This window comes from Cheilinus undulatus, linkage group 23, assembly GCF_018320785.1.
Source record: "Cheilinus undulatus linkage group 23, ASM1832078v1, whole genome shotgun sequence".
Taxonomy (NCBI): Eukaryota; Metazoa; Chordata; class Actinopteri; order Labriformes; family Labridae; genus Cheilinus; species Cheilinus undulatus.
In genome coordinates this window covers 21,967,794-21,992,569 of record NC_054887.1, presented here as the reverse complement: position 1 = coordinate 21,992,569, position 24,776 = coordinate 21,967,794, and the positions used below count along the sequence as shown (strand labels likewise).

The 24,776-nt window shown below is 38.5% G+C and overlaps 1 protein-coding gene across 3 annotated transcripts in view; it reads left to right on the top strand.

Moving 5' to 3' along the window:
- Positions 1 to 24,776, top strand: part of anks1b (ankyrin repeat and sterile alpha motif domain containing 1B) — a 360,504-nt gene that overhangs the window by 84,546 nt on the left and 251,182 nt on the right. For 2 of the 3 annotated variants that reach the window (XM_041780709.1, XM_041780708.1), the window contains exons 2-3: positions 8,810 to 8,890; positions 17,696 to 17,852. In XM_041780709.1, the coding sequence (XP_041636643.1) occupies positions 8,810 to 8,890; positions 17,696 to 17,852 (238 nt within the window). Of the gene's footprint in view, positions 1 to 8,809; positions 8,891 to 10,631; positions 10,857 to 17,695; positions 17,853 to 24,776 lie in introns of those variants that run through there. The other variant, XM_041780710.1, reaches the window with a different exon arrangement.

Here is a 24,776-nt window from a genome sequence, read left to right as displayed (position 1 = left end):
TAATGAGATTGTTTTGAAATTTCTTAAGTTTATTTGAAAGTTCAGACCTGAAAGTGGCTGTTTAGGAAAAAGCTGGCCCTTGTACAAATGTAGTTGATGACCCCTGCAATAGAATATGCAATACATGACCACGTCAATGATAACATCATAACATACATCGTTACACAGCAGTTCTATGACAGTGGTACGTTACAAGGCGTGTTTATGACAAATCACAAAATCTTATTGAGTCAATAAGCCAATATTTTGCCCATATACAACATAGTTTGGCTTACTTTTAAGCAAGCTTTTATGTCACCCAGTAGAGACCTGCATTGTTTGATGCCAACTAAAGTGTTACTTTTTTGTGTGCTCCAAAATAAGATCAATAAAAGCACTGTCCACAGTGAGTGAAGCTGTTGTAAAGGAAGTAAAGGCGAGTAGAAGCTGTCACAGTGTAATTGAAGAAGGGTTCAAACAGAGGGCAGCCTCGCGCTGCCTGCTAGGGTGCCTTTCATGGTGGTTGACCTCTTTACCTTTTAACCCTTTAATAAAAAATAGTATATGATGGCCTTCAGCAAGGGAGAGGCTGGGAGACATAGCAGGAAAGAAAGTTTATGTTAAGTATAGTTGTCTCATGCTCCAGAGACAGAGGTAAAATGAAAGACCTGTATTAAATATAAATGCAGTAGTTGTAAAAAATGCACACATACACAACAGTTCAGACAGCGTTTCTCCCTGAAGCTTCCCCTCACCGCAGCTCCTGAGGTTAATTAGCTAGAACGTTGTCTGCATATTTGACTAATCCAGCACGAGTCTGCATTCCTGCAGCAGGAGCACCTCTCCTTCATTATCTAATCTCAGGATGCCCACTAATTCTATTTAAACTCGGCTGGCTCACTTTATGCTGCTCCTGAAAACACAGAAAACAATGGAGAAGAGATATGGCACCAAACTGTGTGTGGGAACTTCAGAGGTCGAACATGGAGGAGAAAAATGAAGAGCTATGATAAGAAAACGTGCCCAGTTATGGAGTGAATCACAGGGAACACACTGTTTTTGTCCATTGTGTGGTTTTAGTATTTCTTACAGGGATATTGTTCTTGTTTTAGTACTTAATGGCTGTTTAAGCAGACGTAGCATCAGTTTAGCCATGCAATTGTAGATATAAATACAGCATTAATGCAAAACAGAGAAGTGGGAGTCTACTGAAAAATCAAGACAAGTGTCAAGTTAACTAAAAAAATACCACGGGGTTAACAGTGATGACCTTCTTGTTCATACCTTTTATTTCCAGAGATTTTTAAAGGCAGATTCCCACACTGAAAGTTTGGGTTGAAGGGCTTGAAACAGACATATATATTTGAAAATGATACATGCATCATGAAAGATCCATGCTTTTTCTGCTAAATTTAGTTTTTAAAAAGTAGGAAGAGTGAGACTTAAAATAAGTTTTAAACACACAGTGCTAACTTTTTTTTCTTTGAAGTTTGCCATAGCTAATTAATTGCATACATGAAATTGCCTGTTTACTCATTTAGCAACATTCTGACCCACTTGTCAGAAGTGCTATGGGATTTTGAAAGAACGTTACATTTAAAAGGGTAACTTGATTTTGGAACCAATTGTTGGATCACTCAGGACTGTTAGAAATGACATATCATTCCCCTTTTCCACCTTATGAAGCTCAGTGATGGTTCATGCAGGACACGATTGTCATACGTCCAGCCATGATCAGCTGACAGCCAGCTGATCCCAATTACCGCCTCCCAGCTTCCACAGCAAATCACAGCTTTTTCTTTCAACACAGCCGTGTATTTAAATATGATGCATCATGCTGCTGCTGGCAAAGCTTCACCTCCTCCACCCTAGCCACCTCATTTATAGCATAAAGCTTATTGCACCCTCATAATTTAGATTCATGCTACTATGGATTAATTGCTTTTGAACTAACATTATTGTTTTCAGTACACATTGTCAGTAATGTATGCATCTATATGGGGGTTTCTAGCCATGCGCTCCCTGAAAAGTCAAAGCATGCTGCTTGACTAACCCGGGGAGTGTCAAACGTATAAGGAGAGTATTTTGCATATTCACATCCACACATATCACATATCCACACAGTTGTGTTTTGAACTGAGGAGAGGCATCTGTCTAGCCACTCTGCCATAAGGCCCAGATCAATAGAGGGCTGCAGTGATGGTTGTCTTTATGAAACCTTGTCCTGTCTCCACACAGGATCTCTGGAGCTCAGACAGAGTGACCATCAGGGTCTTGGTCACCCAGGTGACCAGCTCTTAGAAGAGTCCTGGTTATGCCAGACTTATTCCATTTGAGAATTATGGAGAACACTGTGCTCTTGGGAACTCTCCCTGCAGCAGAAACTTCTTTGTAGCCTTGCCCAGATCTGTGCCTTGTAACAATCCTGTCTCTGAGCTCTGCAGGAAGTTCCTTTGACCTCAAGGCTTGGTTTTTGCTGTGATATGGATTGTCAGCTGTCAGGTATTGTATAGAGACGTGCAGCTTCTAACGCAACTACAGGTAGACTCCAATCAAGGTGTAGAAACATTCCAGCAGCAACCGAGAGAAATGGGAGGAACCTAAGCTGAATTTCCAGTTTGTTGCAAAGTGTCTGAATACTTATGTCAATGTTATATGTCAGTTTGCAAAAATTTCTAAAATTCTGTTTCACTTTGTCATTATGGGGTACTGAGTGTGGATTAATGAGAGAAAAAATGATTTTAAACCACTGTGGATACGCTTTTTTTAAACGTTGGAATAACGTCCAATTATTCCAACATCCTGGGGGTCTAAATGTATAGAATACTGATACCGTGTAATCCTATTGACATGGGATTACCATAATCTTTTAATCCTGAAGAAACGGCTGTAAATTAATGTTTTTTTTATAACACTTTAGAATTGCATTGCATTATTCAGAGTCCTTTTAGCTGTTCATTGGATTTATTGCTTCTTAACTAAATTTAAATTGCCTTCAGGTGCCTTTAATTTATACTCAAGGCATCTTTTATGAAAATGTAATAAGCAGCGAAATATCCAGCCAAAAATGAGTTAATTTATAGGAAATATTCAATGATCATAAACATTTCCAGTTTTTTATCTTTGTTTGCATTTCATGGTTTCCTAACTCGTGAACAAAATAGTCTTAAACAGATGGCATGATGCACTTTAAAGGCTATTTCCTCTTCAACATTAAACTCCTTCCTTTTTACTGTTTTAAAATTATGTAGCTCTTAGTACTTCATAAATGATGTGAGAAATGAATGGTAAAACTTCTGTCGGCTTTTATGGGCTATTAATACTAATAGGAAGCATCCACAAAATGCTTACTCATCGTTATATCACCCACTAGGGACACCCACTGTTAGTGTCACTCCAAACACATATGGAACAGCAAAAGAAAACACAACACCTTGTTCAGATGCAGCCATCACAACGAGGCTTACTCACACAGAAGACAAGCTTTACACATTCCCTCAGCAATTGCCCTCATATATTTGTTTGTGCACTTTTTTTATGAAGGTTATTCAGCTGGGAGTATGACTGCGGAGTTTGTGCACTAATGCTCTGCATTTGTGGGTGTGTGGGTGAGGTGGATTGTGTTAACAGCACTGCTCATGTGAAGGACTCTTTGTACAGCCAGTGTTTAATGAATTGGGGTACAGAGCAGTTGTTTGAGGCTAACAGCGCTGGTGCATATGTGTGTGTATTTGTGTGTGTTCAAGGTCGGGTTTGCTCAATGAAAAGCTATCGGATATAGAAAACAGCTTAAGGGAGCATTTGGAACATTAGCTCAATTTCCAACCACGTAGTTTGGTGTGATTAATGAGGGACTGAATTAGAGACACTCGGTGAATGGGAGCTTTGCTTGCACATTTGATAGTAGTGGTGGTGTAATGCTTATTTATGGCAGGAATGTGTGCTAGTAATACCACAAGCATTAGTCTTTAAACAATATTTGCTCTTATACTAAGCCTTTTACTCTCTCTTCAAAAGACTCCTTGTGTTTTTGTTGCATGGCTTTAGCACTGTTAGCATTGTTAACACTGTTAGCCTTCCAGGTATTACCTGCTTGCTTAACCCTTAGGGGGGGTTATGTGTATTTTACTGGCTCCCCATTCTTTATTTTTTAAATTGTTCATGTCTATGACATGAATTTTAAAAAGATCGCATATTTTTATTTGGTGTTATTTCCAGCCCAGCTCCTACAGAAAGTCTAACATACACTGTTTAAAGCAAGAGTTACACTCAAGCTGTTATGTGCAAAAAATGCACCATTGAAACCATTTCAAATGGCAGCTTCCATTAAAGCATAACACATGCATTTTATTATATCTGGGTGTCAGTCTGGGTTTTTGCCTCGGAATTGATCATTTTTGCTACTCTCCACCAGATGGTGTCATTTTTGGCATATGGGGAGAAAAACATGCTAAACATGCAAAAAATAATAATGCATAAAAATCAATGTTACTGCTAATCATTTACATATGCCAGGCTGTAATTATTCAACACAAAAAAAATACTTTGCATGTAGTGTGTTGAAAATAATTCATTTTTCTTTTTTTTTTCACCGAAAGACATGTTGGCATCAAAAAAACAAAAAACAAAAAACAAACCAAAAAGAAGCGTTATTCGAAGAGTTTAAATAAAAAAATGTATGATTATTTGATGTCGATAATTAGGTCAGTTGTAGGTGAAAAACATTAGCTCAATGAAAAAAAATAATGTAGAATATTTTTATAGCTAACGTAAGAAAAGGAATTTTTTTGCGCTTAGTAGCTTGAGTGTGACTAATATTAAAACAATTCCTAAGCAAGCAAGCATAGCCTAGGACAGTGGTTCTCAACCTGGGGGTCAGGACCCCTCTGGGGGTCGTAAGACACTAAGAGGGGGTCACCAGATGCCTTCCAAAAAAAAAAAAAAAAAAAAAAAAAAAACGAGGAAAAAAAAGAACATTTGTCAATGATTTAAAATAGTATATTTTTTCACATTAATATAAATTATGTACCAATATAGTTTATTATAAAATTAAATCACGGTAATTTGGTGAGATTTATGCAAAATGATTTATGACGAGAGCGTTCCCTACTGAACTATGAATAAGGCTTCCATTCAAACATAGGGAGGGTCCCCTGTATGGTGTCTGCCATCTTGGATGTTTGCACTTGGATGTGTCTACAGCAGAGAGCAAATGACCAGAAACCACTTTTTAAATTTCACTGGCTACCAGAGTTATCTATGGAAGCCCATTTCCGTCAAATAAAAAAGAAAAAAATGTAAAAGTAAGGCAATTCTTTAAAAAATTCCTAGGTCATAATTATGAGATAAAAAGGTAAAATTATGAGTTAAAAAGTCAAAATTATGAGATAAAAAGGTTAAAATTATGAGATAAAAAGTTGAAATTATGAGATACAAATTAAGAGATAAAAAGTAATAATTATAAATTAATTATCTCATAATTTTGACTTTTTATCTCATAATTATGACTTAGGATTATTTTTTAAAATTGCCTTACTTCCACATTTTTCTTTTTTAAGTAGTAGAAATGGGCTTCCAGAGTTATCACTAAAGGTGGGCTTTGCAATCTAGAGTCTGACTGTTTAATGTTGCTAATACCCAAGTAGGGCTGGGCGATATAGCCTTAGATTTATATCTCAATATATTTTTGCTATATCCCAATACCCGATATATATATTGTGATACTTTAAAATACCCTTTAAGTGGCTGTATAATGTTTAATTTAGCTTAGTTTGGTGATTAAAATAGACTATTCTATTGGATTTTTAATGAAATTGTGTGCAGAAAGGGTAAAAATCAATATAAAGTCAAATTTTACTTTGAGAAGGACTTCAATCAATTGTTTACTAATAAATCAAACATACATAAATCATGAAATACTTAGTCTTTCATAGTGTATGGACACTTCTAAAATGTTTTCTTTGTTATGTTCACTATTGCTAATTATTAAATGATTCTTTTCCTCATTAAGGGTGAAGCAAACCTTCACAAAACTCACCAATCCTGCATGCAGCCGATGGCCACAACCCTGCAGTCTAGTCCACCATTCAGGCTCACAGCTTTGATTACATTCCTGTTATACTACAGTCCTGTTATCTGTGCTGATGAGCAGTTTCTGACAAGTTCATGACATGAGAGCATCTTTAGACCTTATTCAACAAACTCTCCTTTGTGATCATGGGGGAAAAAGTTTGTTTGGAGGCAGGAACATTTAAACTCTGCGTTGTCGGTGTTTTGAAATGTTAGACTGAGATAAGGCTCTGTAGTGGTGGGGAATTGGATCACATTTGTCCGCTGCTGGGCTGTCTTTTCTCTGACATTGTACGACTCTGGCGGGGAGTTTTCAGCAAAATGTTTGTGCCCAGACAAATCATGCATTCTGGATGGAGTGTCTTTATGAGATTTTTAAATCCTGGCTTTTCAACAACACTGGGCTCATGTCTGTAGCGATGTCTTGTGTTACTGCTGCCGTTATCTCAGAGTCATCCTGCAGCATATTTTAACGATTATCACGTTAGTTTGAACTCTTCCTTTTTAAAGCTGAACCACTGCCAGATCCAGCGCTGTTTCTTGTTGTCCATCTCTGAACACAGAGAACTAGCCGCTAACTCATCACGCTGCTGTGTTTACCTCCTTCCTCTCCCATGTGTCTCTCTCCTCCACTGATACAAAAACGCACATGTGTGGAGGAGAGTTCTCTGGATGGGAGGATGAGTGAGCACTCTCCTGTGAGCGATGCGTTCAGGGACATGGGAGAAGCGAAGCTCCAGTGAGATGCACACAAAACCTCCACATTATTTATACTCGATGTTCACGATATAGTCATTTTATACATCATGCGTGGCAAAAGCCCCAATACATCAAGTATACTTGATATATTGCCCACCCTGATATCCAGGTAAATGTAAGTCATTTTTAACAGCCTTTTACTGTTTGGCCTACCAAGTAACACTTAACCATTATTAGAAAGTAAAAGACAAATGAAGTTCATTGATTAGTAGGTTGTTTTTATGGTGTATGTTTGTTGAAATCAAATCCTGACTTTAAGATTTAGCCGTGGCCTCTAATATTCTCTGTCCTAGTTGTCTTTTTTCTGCCACTATAAGATTCCTATTTGCTGCTTTCTGTCATCTTCCACTCACTCTCCACCAGCCTGCTCTTTTTAACAACCCCTCCTACTGGTTCTATAGGTCAGCGCTGAAAGGGGTCAGCTGCAGTGCAGTGGATCGATATGAACACATACTCTCCCTCACTGTGTGGGGATCAGCTGACCCAACAGAAACACAGTTTTGTCCTTGTATTTGTGGTCTGCTGCCCTTTGACCTCTGTGTGTAACATACTGTATGTTCATGTAGAGTTAGTCTATTTTTATGCAGCTTTTTCTGCTCTATTTTTGCTGTTTGAAGTTCTTGGTTATGACACCTTTTGATATTGTAAGACCTACATTTGCTGATCGACTCTTTGGACATAAATAGTGCTGTACCATCAATTTTTCTCAGTATAATGTGGTTAAACATCACTGAACGAAGCAGAATGCATCCTTTGCTATTGATCTATATGCACATTGTGCTTTAAATGTCTGCCTGTGTGTGGCCAGATTTTAAACTGCTTTGAGATCATCTTTGTGTCACTATACAGGCAGCTATTGCACAACATCCCTGACCTTGATTGTTGTGTTGATTTATGTCAAACTCACTGAATGTTCTGCTCCCACAGTAACACCTATCTGTTAATGACAGCTTCAGCAACAAGCATTCAGAAGGGAAAAATTATCTTAAGACACATGCCTGTCAATACAAGGAACAAAAAGTGCTGTATTAATAATTAATGTCTTTATTTCCCTCCAACAAATGCAATCCATGGACTGAATTGAAATCATGAAGCTTCCCCCTTAGGACTTCCTTTCTTAGAATACCTTTTATTCTAGACTTTCAGCAGGGAGCGCCTGTGAGGCACGTTTGTATCTCTTCATAGCAGCAGCAAGTTATGAAGTTGGCTCTGGAAGTTTCTTGACATTTCGGCTTGGATCTCAGAAAGGAATTTACCTAATTAGTACTTCTCTGACATTTTTGGAGGAGTTCATGTGAAAAAGTGAGGTCATGTAAATTATAGTTCTGGGAAAACCATGGCCTTTATTTGTGTAATAGTGTGTATTTTAATGTGTATGTACTGTAACTGGTAACCCTAATGAAATGGTGTTTTGCAGGGTTGTATTTGCATGCTCAGACCTCTCTCACTTTGTTCATTGGCCAACATGATGAAATGGGACCTTGATTTTTCTGGTTTGAATCCCAATATGAGGAATTGTACTTCTCGCCTCAGGACTCAAGTACATTAAAGTAAAATTCTTTTGTATGAGGAAATAACAGCAAAACAAATGCAATAATCTTAGGGGAAAAATGAACAAGAAAACCAATTCTGTAGTCTCCTCATAAAGCTTTAAACCCAGCTTGAATCAAGCCGTAGCTATGCCAGCCCTGTGATTGTACCCCGCCTCTTGCCCAGGGACTTCTGGGATCGGTTTCAGCCCCCCCACACCCCCAAACGGAACAACCAGTTTAGGTACTGGGTGACTGGATGCAGGATTTTTGACTAGAGAGTATTCAAAAATGTGTGACACAGTGCTTCAGTAATCACATCAACAGCACTCAGACAGAGCATCAGGCAGCATTTTAACAAAACAGCAAACACTTCAGACTTGACAGGTGACATATGAGAGCCTGCTGCCAGGTAGAGTGTGTTTATCTCACTCTGAGTATTAATCCTGATGCATCTTTGTTTTCTGTTTCAGCATGTGGAAGGGCCTGAATGTCAACTGCACAGACAGCTCAGGATATACACCTTTACATCATGCTTCACTGAACGGACACAGGTAAGACTGCACATTGTTTCTGAAACTTATCCTCTTGTTGACTGACTTATATTCAGCATCTAGATTGGAATACAAAAATTTATGTATACTTAGACTCGAGAAAATATCAGAAGGATAAATTATCCTTTGAATACTCTTCGTCATTTCACACTCAGGCCTACTCACAGAATTGGCTATGCCCCTGACAAACCCAATGAATGGGCCCTTGCCAGTTGTGATTTATTGATAGTATTAATGAAATCCACCATTATTTGCTACTTTTAACCCATTTTTGCCTCATTTAACCCATTTTCATCACTTTTTCCCCCCTACATATTTTTGCAAGTGTAACCAAATTTTTGCCACTTTAAAAAAAACCCATCTCACCACCTTTTCATCCCTTTTCACCACTGGTTTTATCCATTTTTGCCTTTTTTAAACTGTTTTTGCCACATTTAATCCCTTTTTTCCTGCCCATTTTTGCCCACCGTTCTGCCACTTTCAGAATCCCATTTTGCCACCTTTTTTGCCCATTTTTGCTACTGTCAATCAATTTTTGCCACTTTCAACCATTTTTTTTCCCATTTTTTAATTCCATTTTACATTCATTCCATCCATTTTTTGCTGTTGTAAACAAATTTTGCTACTTTCTCCGCCTAATGTTGGCACCTTTTCATGCCTTTGTACACCAATATTTAGCACTATTAAAACCTTTTTTACTCATGCCCATTTTTGACACCGTTACCCATTTTTGCCGCTTTTACCCTATCTGTGCCACTTTGAAATCCTATTTCACATCCCTTGTTTTTTTGCCACTTATTCTGCCCACTTTTGCTACTTCCAAACCCTTCCCATCTCATCTTTACCCATTTCTACCAGTTTTCTTTAATCAATTAATTTTTTTTTTTTGTACTCATTTTGCAACTTTAAAAAAATCCTTTTTCCCACCATCTTTGACCAATTTTCAGTATTCACTACACCAATTTTTGGCAGATTTTACCTTATTTTGTGGACATTTTTCCCACTTTAAACCCCTTTTCATGACTTTTTATATTTTTCCCCCTTTATTTCGTGATTATAATTTTTTTGTGTTAAGGATTTCTCAGTTTTGTTTCCTGCCAATTGTGCACATTATAGATTAGCTGTACCCCGAAAGCTCTCCCCTTTATCCCTCCTTTCCTTTGGTCGACTGGGTTAACACTCCAATACTGTTATAAAATACAGTCCTCCCAATAACTGAACTTTTAGGACTAGTTTGTAAGTTAACATCTGTGTAGTTAGCTTAACTTCCATTTGTCACGGTGCTGTATCAGCATTGGTGGGCTAAATTTCTGGCCAATGTGTCTGTCTAAATGTCTGCGTCTAAAAGTTGAGTGCTAACTCTCTTTAACGTACTACTTTTATTTAAGTGTTTTTTTTTTTTTTGCCGAGATATAGTAGGTTTAAGAACTCTTTATGGGGAAAATGCCGACAAACGGCTTTATGTAAAGCTACCGTTAACAATTTAACCGTTAGCTAAATATAGCATAACACTACAGAGTGCTGAGTGTAGCTGCTGGGTCTGTGGTGAAGTCGACAAATAGATTGTTTTATCATGTTGGACCGGCTTGGGTTTAGCTTTCTATATAGTCTTACTGCGTAGGAAAGCTTCATAAAAAGAAAAACGGAGCTGTTCTTAGCTCTGTAAGTTAGCAGAGGGGACTAGCCAATTAGCGCTTAAAGTCAACGTTTCTCCGTCAGTAATCAGTTGCACCTGGTGAGCCGCGTCCACATGAGCAGAGGAAGGAAAATGTCCCTTAACTGCGGTTTTATTCCAACGTAACAGAGCATATAAAACAAATGAAGTGAGATTATTTGGACCTCAGCAACATTAGGGGAATATACAGCACTGAGAAAATCATAAGTGGCTGGATTTTGTCCGAGGAAATTCTTGTAAAGATGACAATCAAGAGAGCAGAGATACAGAAGCTTCTCAGCCCCGTTACAGGTCAGAAATTAATTTTGCTACTACTAGTGTTGTATCAAAGTTTTATAATGAGTTTTTCTTGTATATGGTGTATCTGTGCAAAATTTAAGACGTCATGTATCTTAAGCAGGAGAGACTAATTGTTTGGCTAAATATCATTCATGTCATATCAGCAATAATTTGACAACAGTAAGAACAGGTCTGCTTGGTGCTAAAAAATTATGTTGTGAGAATGAGTTTTTTTTTAACACAAGGGGTGACTTAATTAATATAACTATATAATATTTAACTTAGATGATGACAGCTCATGTAATTGTTTCTTTAACACATCTGTACTCCAGGGCCACAAATTGTAGCTGTATAAATAGTCAAAGGTATAAGACCGCAAGCACAGTATGTTCATGATATAAATGTTCGGCTTGCAAAGGTCCTGCGTGTATGCATCTGTACAGAGCCACAGTGCAGCTTCCTTTCCCCACCTGGGCCAGCTGAGAGATCCGTTACACAGCGTGGATTAGCTGCGAGCCTGACCGCTATCCCAGTATGGCGGAACTGAAGGATTAGGACTGTGTTTTGGGGGCAATTATGTGGATTTTCCTCCTTCAGATCAACTCTGGAGAGAGAAGGGGAAGGCGGGAAGGAAGAATGCCGCCTCCGAGTGAAATTTAGGACGCCAACAAAGAGCTGCAGAGGAGTGATTTAACGTTTAGGTGGGAAAGTAACAACAAAACTGGCAATTAAGATGTAGATAGAAGAAACAGGGCTACAGTCTGTGCTGTATGTACAGATTTGGTATTCAGGCCGAGTTTGAATTGTTTCTAAGAATATAGGGTTCTTTCAATTTAGTAAACCTTTTTGAAATACACTTAAACTTATTCCAGTCAATTGAATATCATTATATCTGACCCTGAAATCCTCCCAGCGGGAATGACTGCACAGCTGCCACTTAAACCTGAGTGAGTTGTAAAAAATTAAATAAATAATTAATTAACAAAGCATTTCATTAACAGTCTCCTGTGAGAGGTTCTGCCCTTCTCTCTCCGCTGTCTCCCCTCCTGACATTTTCAAATGCAAATGAAGCACTTCACCTTTCCTCCTCACACAGAGAGGTGACAATTTCAGCTGGAGTCTTCCTAATACTGAACAGTACAGCTGACATTAAGACTGAGCTGCAGCTAAATGGATTTCCCACTAAAACCCAGACAGTGATTTGTGGCTTTATCCAGCAGTAAAATGGTAATTAATTTATGAGAGGGAAACATGGATGCAACAAGTAAATGTGTGATCATTGCCAGTTTAACTTCCTACTACTTATGCTTTTAGACTGACTGGTGTGCTGATTTCTCACTCATTGTTATACTATAACTCCATTCATAAGATACACCTGGTTTAGGCTGCATGCTTTAAGTATTTGTCAACTTGTTGCTTTTTAGCAAAGAAGAAATCAAAACTTAGGCTGAACACCAGCAAGGCTAATCATCATGCATCATCCAAAAGGTAATGAGGATTTCAGCATCACCTCTATATGTTTAGTTACTGTAATACCTGGAAAATAGGGCTAAACAATTTGTAAAAATAATCTAATTTCGATTCTTTTTCTAAATTTTGCGATTTAATATGCGATTATTCCTGGGTTAATCTTATGTATTTTTCAACAAATTTAAGCAGTAAATAATTCCATAAATAAGACCATGTGTATTGAGAACAATTCAGTTATTTCCAAAGCAATTCTTCCATAGTAGCATGAAGCAGAATATGGGGGTGCAACAAGCTTTAGCTTAAGCTATAAAGGAGGCAGCTGGGGTGGGGGAGGTTAGGCTGGCTACCAGCTGAAGGTCTGACTTTCATGAAGTAACACAAGGCTTCATCTGTTTTAGATAGAATGAGCCACCTATTTTTGCTCATATTGCAAATGTGATGTCATTTGCTTTGTTTAAGGGCATTATCATTTTTATGTCACTCATTTTGATTAAGAAAAACATACATGAAACACAAAAAGGAGGATTTTTGTGAACTATTAAAAGAAATTGACACTTGAATGTTTGCATAATGTGCATAAAATCTCTGCCGCTGCAAAGAATTGATTAATTAAACTGGTATTTTGACACATTTCAAATTAAAGAAATATTGCAACTCCTGCAATTTAAAAATTGCAGCAGGTTGGAAGGTAAAAACAAAGAACTATATGAGTCCTATAGACCTATCTCAATTCTAAATGTCGACTGTAAAATATTTATTTAAATTATTGCTAATAGGTTTGAAAACTTTGTCAGATTTAATTGACGAAGACCAATCAGGTTTGATCAAAGGCCGACAGACCCAACAGGGCTGTACAGTGCGACATGTATGTCGCAAATGCTACGAGAAAATTGGTCTGTGCTAAGAGGTTTTCACTCCTCATCGCACAGGTGCTATGACAAAGTGAGAGAGGCATGTGAATGCCAGACGTGCAGATAAGACTTTAGGTTTGACTTGTTGCACCAAAAACTTCACTCCACTTTGATTTGAGGTTTGAATTTCATGCCCAGTCCATTTATTTCTTATTTCTGGTACATTTTAAACTCAAGTGGAATGTTTTTTCTTCTCGTCATGCGCAATCCTGTGCGTCTGAAGCGTGAGTGGCCACGCTCCGCAATGGTGAGAGAAGGACCTGCTGCAGCTCTAACAGATAGGGCAGGCTCAGGGCAGACGCAGTACAGGTGTCATTATGTTGAAGAGGAGCGCTGCTATAATCCCAAGTTTTATTTTAAGGCACGTAGGCTAGATGATCTTAAAAACTTGTATCTACTAGCTTACTCTCTGTTAGCCTCGTCCTCTGCAATTATGCACTGATGGTTGCGGTGAGTTGGCTGTCTGTGAGAGGATGGAGCGCTCAGTCTGCGCTAACTTCTCATTAAAGATTAATGTAATAAAAAGGATGCATTTTTTCTCCACTAATATCGTAGCTGCAGCTGTTTTAATCACTGTTGAACTCCAATAGTACTGATGTTATGATTACCCTAAGCCCAACTTTATTTGCTATATTTTATTTATATTTATTGAGCTGCTGGCACAACTGATCAGACAGAGTAACTCTCTAGAAGGCATCATAGAACTATTTGTGGATGACATAGTTGTTATTCTTCAGGACCCAGATAGAACTTTTCTAAATCTTGAAATCGTGACAATCTTAGAAAACAATGGTCAATACTTAGGTTATAAGTTAAATATAACCAAGACTCAACTCCTCTCCTTAAACTATTCTCCTAATCAGACAATAAAAAATAAATATAAAATTGACTGGATGGCAAAAAAAAAAAAATCAAATATCTAGGGGTGACAATTGCAAAGGACTTAGGTAAAATATCAGAAGATATTAGATGTTGGCCAGCATTTAATCTAGATTTTGGTACGCAAATTGAGGTGATAAAGATGAATTTGTTACCAAGACTACTATTTTTATTTTAATATATTCCATTTATTATCCCTGAAATACAATTTAGATTATTGGACAAACCAATATCCAGGTTTAATTTGAATGGCAAGACGCCAAGAGTTAGATATAAAACACTTTTATTGAACAAGGAAGAAGGTGGGATGTCCCTTCCTAACTTGAGGCAGTATTCTTATGCAGCTCAGGTAAGATTTCTTGTTTGTGGATGTTGTTCTCATTACCAGGCAAAATGGAAAGACATTAAGACTAAACATGGGGCTTTTCAACTTCAGTTATCTCTTGGAGACAAGGCAGGCAAATTAAGCCAGAAAACTAAAAGCATAACTATCAAACAATCTCTCAGTATCTTGAGCAAGATAATAAAGGAGTATGATATGGAGAGAGGTATCAAAATATTAATTTGGCCTGCTTTGGATCCTCAGTTTAAACCAGGAATTAGTGACTCAGGTTTTAAACAGTGGTGGGATAAAGGTATTCAGCAATATGTACATTAACCAGGGGGAAGGAGTTTAAAAGCTTTGCCCAACTACTGAAGGAATTCAATCTACAGAACAGCATTTTTTTTCAGATATCTCCAAATAAGAGATTATTATGAAAAAAGATGAAACCAGAAATATCTAAGAAGGACATTACAATGTTAGATGTTTTTATTAAAGCATATTATCAGTATGACGTGAAGCTTATTTCAAAACTTTACCAGGCTTTCCAGACACAGAATGAAAACAACACTGAATATATCAAATCAAAATAGGAACAGGAGCTTCAGGTGGAAATACTGCTGGAGGAATGGTGTTCGAAGTGGAACACACAACACTCATCCACACGCTCTAAGAAATGGAGAGAGTTTTGATGGAAGAACTTGGTTGTTTTATAACACTGCACATTAAAAATCAACAATCTAAAACACATTATTCATGCTGGAGACAGTGTGGACACATTGATGCCAACCTCTCCCATATCTTTTGGACATGTCCAAAAATTCAATAATTCTGGGTAAACATTGTTGCAACTCTGGAAAAGACTTAAGGTTACGCAATACCACATGCTTTTTTTTGTGTTGTTTTTTTTTTTTTTTTTTACAGAACATGTTTCTAAAAAAAGACTGGTATTTGTGTAAGATACTGCTTGTGGCTTGTAAAATATCAATTACAAGAAGATGGTATAAACCTGAGCCCCCAAACCTCATGGAATGGATGGAAACAGTACCTGGAATATACAAAATGGAAAAGATAACTTTTTCACTAAGACTTAAAGGAGCAGATTTCACTAAGCAGTGGTTCAAATGGACTCACTTTGCTGCAGAAGATGAGAGCACTATCTTTGACTTTGAACTTTGATGGACTCGTAAAGGAAAATGTAAATTTGCGATTAATTGCCCAGCCCTACTGGAAAATAAGTTACACCAATATATAAGATGCATTTTGTTGTTTGGGGTCTCACAAAGAGAAAACATTCTTCCTGTGTCTAAGTCTACATCTTGCAGTTTCTATTCAGCTGTGTAGCTTAGCACCATCTGTTTTCACCATATGGAGACTACAATCCTGCTAGCTACCAGTTCAGCTTATAGTAACACTGATACAGTTGTGAAACACAGAGCAATATCCTACAGCAAATTTACCTGGATTCCCTGCTGCCCACTTTCTCTGGTCACCTGCCTTAACTGAAGAGTCTTTACAATCACACCAGCACTCCCTAGTGCTTATTTACTCGGCAGTATAGCCCCATTTTCTTCAAATGCTAAACTAATAAGGTAGAAAAGCTATAAAGGAGCTTATAGATATGGTGCTGCATGCTGCTGTCAAACCTATTCATTGCGTTCTTATTGCACAATGGGAGAATGTATCTGAGCCAATGCTAAGCTGAGAACAGTGCACGGTTGCTACTGCATAGTGCTCAGAGGTTAAAAAACTAAAAAAAAATCTTGAAAAAATGTAGCTCTCTCCAACAGGCTGTCATATTACTCCAAGCTCAGCCTAAAGTAGACCTGGAAGCGGTAGTTGTTGAGCCTGGCCCTTGGAAGTCGAAACTCTTATGAATTCCTCTCTTGCCCTGAGGATTTTTAATGAAGCCACATCATCTTCTTTGCTGCTCTCCTCCTCCTCAGAAGAGGAAATGCCAGGCTTTCCTATGAGAAGTGGACTTATACTTTATGCATCCAAAGAATTAGCAAAATACAGTTTATCTAAATTTATACTAAATCTTATTTTACTTATACTATCAGTGGCTATCTCAATCATTGTGTAGGGTGCCAAGCAACTTGGTGATGATGGAGTCAGTGATGGATGCTATCTGCTCATGGGGTGTGCAACTCCCTTCCTGTATGCCCAACCCTGCAGTAAGTGCAGTGCACACTGCACTTACTGTGTGGCTGGTGTATTAACTCTTGCTCATTTTAAACCTTGTTTTTCCAACCAATTCAATTTGATAAACTTTTTGTACTTGTGACAAGCAAGACATTGTTTGGGCACAACTTAAGCAGATAGACCAGTTGCAGTAGAAAATTACTGCCATTTGATACAGAATCAAACTTTCCCAGCACACAGCCACCTGTTAACATTTGACAGTAGGTCTGACACAGAGAGGAGGAGGAGGAGACAGAGTTCCAAATTTCAAAGTGCCATTTCTGCAGAGTGCAATTTGTGATGTCAAATAGAAAACACAAAATTCTTTTTTTTTTTTCATAAAATGAACTATGGAAGAAATCTCTTCTTAAAAAAACACAACGTACACAGATTTCAACAAGACTCCAAAAATCCCCCAATGTTTCCTTTTTTTGTGATTTGATGTAAGCTAAAACAAAAAAAACATTGAAAGCACACTAATAGGCATTGCAGAGGTGTGATCTTCTGCCAAATTAGAGAAACAGACACAAGTTTCAAACTAATGAGCAGATTGGAAACAATTCTGCTTTGTGAATCTGCTTTAGACATCCCTTAGAAATGACTTAAGTGCACATTTAAGAAAAAAACTTGTGAAGGTGAATGAGGCCCGTTGAAAAAGAGCCTGTAGACAAGGTCATTTCAACTCCACCAAATGGGATAAGGGGTTTTTAACAGGTAGATTCACAATGATGAGACACAGGGAAGTTTGAGTGTTATATAACCAAGACTCTGTGTCACACTTGCAGCAAGGTGAAAGTTTTCATTAATAACTGGCAGAAAAACACAAACTTCAAGCAGTAGATCCATTTTTGAATCAGGGACACTGTTTGATAATTAACAGTTTAAGGTCAGAGATGAAAACATTTTTTTGTGTTAGTTAAAAAATCGCCAAGGTTGCTCATTATGAACCTGTGGCAATGTGTTGACTGCTTTCATTGTACGATTCCAGAGTGAGAATGAATTATTTGTCCAGTGAGGTCAGGGTGTCTTTGATTTGGTGTTCTTGAAAACAGCTTGACTTATATGCTTTTATGTTTTCTCTTCAGGGATGTGGTGCTAAAGTTGCTCCAGTTTGAGGCATCCACAAATGTGGCTGACAGTAAAGGATGCTTCCCGCTGCACTTGGCAGCCTGGAGGGGGGACGTGGACATCGTCCGCATCCTTATCCACCACGGACCCTCACATTGCCGGGTCAACCAACAGGTAAAATATACATACCAATAAGAACTTTCATCAAGCCAAGCAGTCAACCTAAAGGAGTTTGTCTGCAATTTTTAGAAGTTAAAACAACACATTTCCCAAAATTTGGCTTCTGTGACTTCTGTTATTTCTTTTTTTTTTTTTTTTTTGTTACTGAGTAGTTTCTTACTAGTTTGATGTCTTATTTAAAATTCTTGTATAAGAACCACCTTTATTCAAAGACTTGACAAATTTTCCTTGGCAAGAGATCACGCTTTCATCCTGATTTGTACTTCTGCATTGAATCTGCACCATTGTGGCTTACATCAGGCACTACATACTTGTAAATTGGTGTGTCTGCCTTGCCCTGCAGAACTTGCTTGCTAGGTTAAGTGGCTACTCTGAATTACCTTTAGGTCTGCGTGTGAGTGTGCCTGGTTGTTTGTCTCCTTACCAGGCCTGTGATTGACTGGTGACCAGTCCGGGCTATACCTTGCCTCTCACCAAATGAAGGCTGAAATTGGCTCCAGCCACCTGTGACCCTTAATGGGACAAGTGGTGTAGGTAATCGATGGATGGCTATATTTGAATAAGTCTTTCCATTGAAATGTGGTTTATATTAAGTGTAATGAGATATTTTAAGATTGGTGAGATTTGATTAGATTTGATTTTTTTCTGAGTGTATTGTTACCTTTCAGGAAAAAACACTTCAGAAAACCATCCATTGTTCATGTGGCTGTGGACCCTCTCTTACATGGTCATACGTTGCTGAAATACAGCATCTGCCTGCGTGCTGTAACTCTTCCAGAAGCAGGGAGCTCTCACCAGCTGATTTTAAAGTTGAGTTCGTCACATCTACTTCTCGGGGCTTTTAAACCAGCGCTGCCACAGGTCGTCTTGTTATGGCTGCTGTCCAACAGAGACCATGCCTTACAGTTCCCAGTGATCTCTCTCTGACAGGCGGGTGAGCGTTTTTCAGCTCTTGGAGCATTCAGCCTGCCACTGCTGTCAGTCCTCATCAGCAGAAATGACCTTCTTCTCCTCCCTCACTTTACCCTGTGTCTCTGCTTGCAGCATATTGGTGATGTCCCAGCTTGCTGATGCACTGCATTTTAGGAGGTGTATGATGCACACAGGAAGAGGTTGTTTTAATCAGAGCTGTTCTTTAAACGTTAATGACTTCTATGTCTTTTTTAATATTCCTACTCCTGACGGCGTTGTAATAATGGACCCCCCCAGGTTATTGGAGCGTTATTTACTCTGCCTAATAAGCACTTTCTCTTCCGTCACCATTAGCCAAATCACTTCCCTCTGAGAGGTGTTATGGCCTAATTGTTTGCCATGATAAATGGTGTCCCCTGCCCCCTGAAATGAAGAGGTTTGTCAGCAAGTGAACACGAGTAATTTCTTTTTTCTTTTTTTTCCACGTCAATGATTTGTAGAGCTGAGTGCGCTGCTGTGCACTCTGGGAAGAAGATGCTGATTGAGAAGATCCAACATAGATGCTGACTACAATGCACACTGCACAGTCGGTGTGCTGAAGTGTATGTGCACCAGTGTTTTCTTCTCCAAGCATGTATGAAGACCTCCTGAGTCAAGTTTATAGACTTTACAGTTTGTAATACACTGTGCAAAAGAAATACATAAATAAAAGGAATTATTTTGTTAAAGCATGTAGTTTTGACAAAGCTGTAAAGCTGTTGATGTGTTGGAGGAAAGACTTGTTAGCTGTAAGGCATCCTTCAAAAGAAGTTCAACATTGAGACAGATTGATGCTGTTGTGTCTGCTGGAGGATACCATCTGTTGCTGCATCACTTTTTTTTTGGTTTAGTGGGTAACAATTTTTCTCAATCTATAGATTTCTTGATCATGTTAAAAGTAATACAGTGAAAATTTTTACCAAGCCACGGTTGCTGTTGGTCAGCGTTTAAAGATAAAGTATGTAGAATTTCGGCATCTTAATATCTGTATAAATTTTAAAAGTAACTTTTTTTTTCAAAGACAGATTTTAATGTGTATTGTAACGGGACGAGTCTTTTTATGGAGGCTGTCATAGGTTGCAAGTTCAATCGCCCAACCTCACCAAAGATATCAAAGTCACATTCAGTATGACCTAGCTGTTCAGACTGCAGTCGAATTATGAAAAATCAGAAATACAGGTGCATCTTAAAAAATTAGAATATCATGTAAAAGTTCATTTTTCCCGTGATTTAGATTAGTTAAATTTCCATATATTCTAGATTCATCTCCTACAAAGTAAAACATGTCAAGACTTTTTGTAATGATGGTTATGGTTTACAGCTCATGAAAAATCTAAAATCCACTATCTCAAAATAGTACCACATTGTGGAAAAGTCCAATTTGCAAAGGTTTCCTGAGCCTTTAGTCTCTCATTCTGGTTCAGTACACACAGCCACAATCATGGGAGAGACTGCTGACTTGACAAATGTCCAGAAGACAATCATTGTCATCCTCCACAAGGAGAGTAAGCCACAGAAGATCACTGCTGATAGGGCAGGCTGTTCTCAGAGGCTGTAAAGCATATTTATGGAAGTTGATTGGAAGGGAAAGGTGTGGTCAAAAAAGGAGCACAACCAACATGGATGAGATCAGCCCTCAGAGGCTTGTCAAACAAAGCAGATTCAAGAACTTAGGGGAGCTTGACAAGGAGTTGACTAAGGCTGCAGTCAGTGGATCAAGAGCCACTACACAGACGTGTCTAGGAAATGGGCTGCAAGTGTCGTGTTCCTAGTGTCAGGCCAATCCTGAACTGGACCGTTCAGTTAATGTCCCAGAGTCTGGAAGAAGATCTGAAAGGCACAGAATCCAAGGTGCTTGAAGTTGGGTTTTTTTGGTTTTTACAATCAGTGATGGTTTGGTGTGCCATATCATCTGCTGGTGTCGATCCACTGTGATTTATCAAGTCCAGAGTCAACACTGTCAGCCATCTGCAGGAGATTTTAGAGCACTTCATGCTTCGATCTTCTGAGAAGCTTCATGGGGATGATGCTCTACTTTCTCAGAAGGACTTGGCAGCTGCCCACAGTGAAGCCAAACCTACCAGAAACTTCTGACCATGGTACTAGTGCACCTGATTTACTGTGCCTGAACCCCATGGAGAGTCTCTGAGGTTTTGTTAAGAGGAAGATGATAGACATCACACTCAACAATACAGACAAGCAACCTGGGCTCCATAACACCCCAGCAGAGACACGGGCTGATTGCCTCTATTCCATGTCGCATAGCTGCAGTACATTGTGTAAAAGAAGCTCCAGTCAAATACTGAGTGCAAAGATGAGCATAGTTGTCCAGAAAGCTAACATTTCTGTATTATAAATCATTTATGAGTCCTCTGTAAGACTAATGTTTTGTGATATCGTAATATTTTGAGACAGTAGATTTTGTTTTTGTGACTTGTAGGTCATAATCATCAACATTAAAAAAAAGTCATGAAATATTTCACTTTGTAATGATGAATCTAGAATATATGGAAGTTTCACTTCTTGAATTAAATCACAGGAAGAAAATGCACTTTTTGAGCTATACCTGTATATCAGATTTAGTAGCACATTTAAAAAGTGTCAGAAAAAATCAGATATGAGTCACATATGAACAAAAAATACTGATTTTGGTCACTTTTAGCTGAATGTAGTTCATTTCATCTTTGGGAATTGAAAACAACATTGTTGTTTTTCAGCTTGTTATTCAGATCATACAGATTCTCTATTCCTCATGTAAACAGGTAGGCGTATATACAGCAGTGAAATGAAAATGGAATAATCCTTTTCTGAATCCTCACACACTGTGACACCTCACTTGTTAGAGCATCTGCATAAACTGATAAGCTTTTTCTTGTATCTTTCTTTGCATCATTCATCCCACTCTGAACCTTGTTTATCAACCAGCTGCAGAATGACTGTTTTTATCCGCCCTGCTATCAACAGTTTGCATCTCTCCCTCTGTATAATAAACAGGAGTGAAAATGCTAAGCTACAGCGCTCACATTAGCACGCCTCAGCTGTCTGTCACACACAAAGACTCCAACATGGCTGCGCTTTTGACATTCTTAAAGGAGCCGTGTTTTATGTTTGCTTTAATAGGATTCACACCGGTTTGAAATAAAGTGCACACATATGAAGCATGTTTGCACAGTAGTCCTGCAGTTATGTGTCGTCGCTGAGATGGTGGTGGTGTTCTCAGGTCGCAGGCATAAATCAGAGTATGGGATTTACAGTGTGTTTGTGTGTTTACGATGCCTAAGCTTCATATTTTCTCACTGAGCGTCTTGTCTGCAGCAGAGAGCAGGGCCAGCATACATTAGCAAGGGTGATATACAGAGTCCCCCACACACTCACACCCATCATCCAGACTTACAGTAGCAGGCACATTACCCCATTCCCGGCGATATTACTCTGCCCACGCTCACTATTACTCGTGTCAGAGGTTGAGTCTATGGGCATGTTTGTATTTTGTTGCGTTGGATGACTCCAGGAGGCCACATCCTTTGTCTTGATAGGTATTTTTTTCTTCAATGCAACAAAAAAATGAAATATTTGCTCTTACTTTTGTACACAAGGTGACAAACAGCGACATGAGAGAGTGGGGAAGGCACAGGAGGGAGCTGTAATGAGTGTAATAGGTCTTGAGAGTGTACAGAAAAATTGGAGAAAGTGACTGTAGCGGAAATGTGTAGGTGGGCCGGTTCTACTCTTCAGCCAATAGAGGATTAATGGAGGTTAGTGTATGTTATTAGTTGGCGGTAAACCAGTTCCAGCCCACTGTTTACAGCCTAATTGGTCCCAGTAGTTCTCATTCACAGCTGGTTTTGTTTATTATAGGAGCGTGTGTGTGTATGAGGGAGGTGGAGCTTGTCTGACTGGAGGAGACGATTATACATGCTGTGTGGGTTTGACTCTGTGAGAGGCTGTGATAGACGATGAAAGATTGCCTGTTTACTTGAGGCTTGCACTCTACTTGAAGAGGCAAATGCACATATTGAAGAGTGAGATGTTTGTTTTGGATTCTCTTTTTCCAGGTCTGACTCGGGCATGAACTGATCCTTCAGTGAAGATAAAATCCTTAAGATAACCCCAGGGACTTCTAAAAATAATCTCCTAGATTCTTCAGATAATCATGGGAAATTGATTCAGATTATATTATTTTTCTCCAAAATATACTGGAAAATTGCCCATAAGCTTCAATGATCTAACTTTTTCTTGTTGTAGCATTAAAACTGGAAAAGAAGCAGATGGATTCAACTGGTAAAAAAGGAAGAAGCTTTCTTTTGAACATTACGGTTGACAACAGGTTATAAATCATCTTTTTAAAGGATCCTAGAGTCCCACAGCATCTGTTACCTTCATTTTATCTAAGGATCATGAGAGAGAACTGAACAGGAGTAGCTGAGATTAATCTCTCTTCAAATTAAAACCTGTGAAGAAGCTTTCAAAAAAGTTGGTAGCTGTGATGTAAAATATTTGCTGTAGATATTTATTAGCTACAGTTTGGGACAGCAGGACCCAAAGTTTTTCTGCCTTATTTTAGAGGTTGTAGGTTGTACTATTTTTAATCATCATTATCTTTGGGCAGTGCAACAGGACAATTGGCAGTTCTTCCACAAAATTAGCTTTGTGTTGCCAGCAGTGCAAAACTAAGGGCGCTGTTTTCTTTAATCTTATTTCCAATGGTATGGTTTAAGAATTTCCTGGTGTTCCGTAGCACTCATTGGTTAAATATGGATCTGGTTCAAGTCAATGGTAGATATTTAACAGGCTGGAAGAATTTAAAGTTTTACATGGATCTTCCGCCAGGTATCGGTGTCAATGTTAAAATGTTGGTATCGTGACAATACTACTTGCAAATTTAACTCCAAGCCTCCTTCTCTCGGAGGCACATTGCCTAGTTTTGGAATTTTTGGTTTAGTTTGATTAAATATGCAAGTTTCTCACAATTATACATTTATTGAAGAGAAATCACAGCAGTGAGAGGACAAGAAATGATGAGAAAGAATGATGGTTATGACGTGGAACAAATTCCTCTGTCCGACCCCCGCAGAGGTTTCCAGGGTGCCACCAAAATGCAGTTTCCAGCAATTCCCATGTAATATGCACACAGCATTTTTTCTGTAAAGGTCTGAAAAGGTTCAGGGAGGCTTTAAGGACTAAAGCACAGACCAATGACTGACAATGAAACAAGTTGAAACTTGCAGCTACTTCTGACGGGCTGTGCAGCTGAAAACCTACCAATTCACACCACTGCAACTGGTGGAGATTGTGTATTCTTTCATTAGCGATGACTCGCATGTTCCTCAATTTAAGGGGATTTATTTCTTATGTCATGGTGCATTAAAACCTGTTTCTAGAAGAAGGGCAGTTCTGCACAATAACAGTTTTTTCCTGTCATTTTATTTTCATGATAATGTTTAACATTAGGCTGTATGATTCCTGCATGAGGGGGAAAATTCCTGTTTGTCTTAGCAATCATTTTGTGACAGCAAAATTTCACAACACATACGAACACAGAAATACTTTGCTAACTCAGCCTTGTTATGAATAAGAAACCTGCAGATTTATTACCATGGTATGATGTTCTTTTTATGAAATGCTGTGTTGGTTTTACTTCAGATGTAATGGGACGCATGCCTTCCAAAATATTCAACTTTTGTCTCGTCAGTCCACAGAATATTATCCTAAGACTTGGGGTTCATTAAGATGTTTTTGGCAAATATGAGACAAGCCTTTGTGTTTTCTTTGGTCAGCAGTGGTTTTCACTTTGGAACTCTCCCATGGATGCCATTTTTGCCCAGTGTCTGTCTTATTGTTGAATCATGAACACTGACCTTAACTGAGTCAGTTGAGGCCTGCAGGTCTTCAGATATTCTACGTTATTTTGTGACCTCCTGGATGAGTTATTTATGTGATCTTGGAGTCATTTTGATAGGCTGGTCA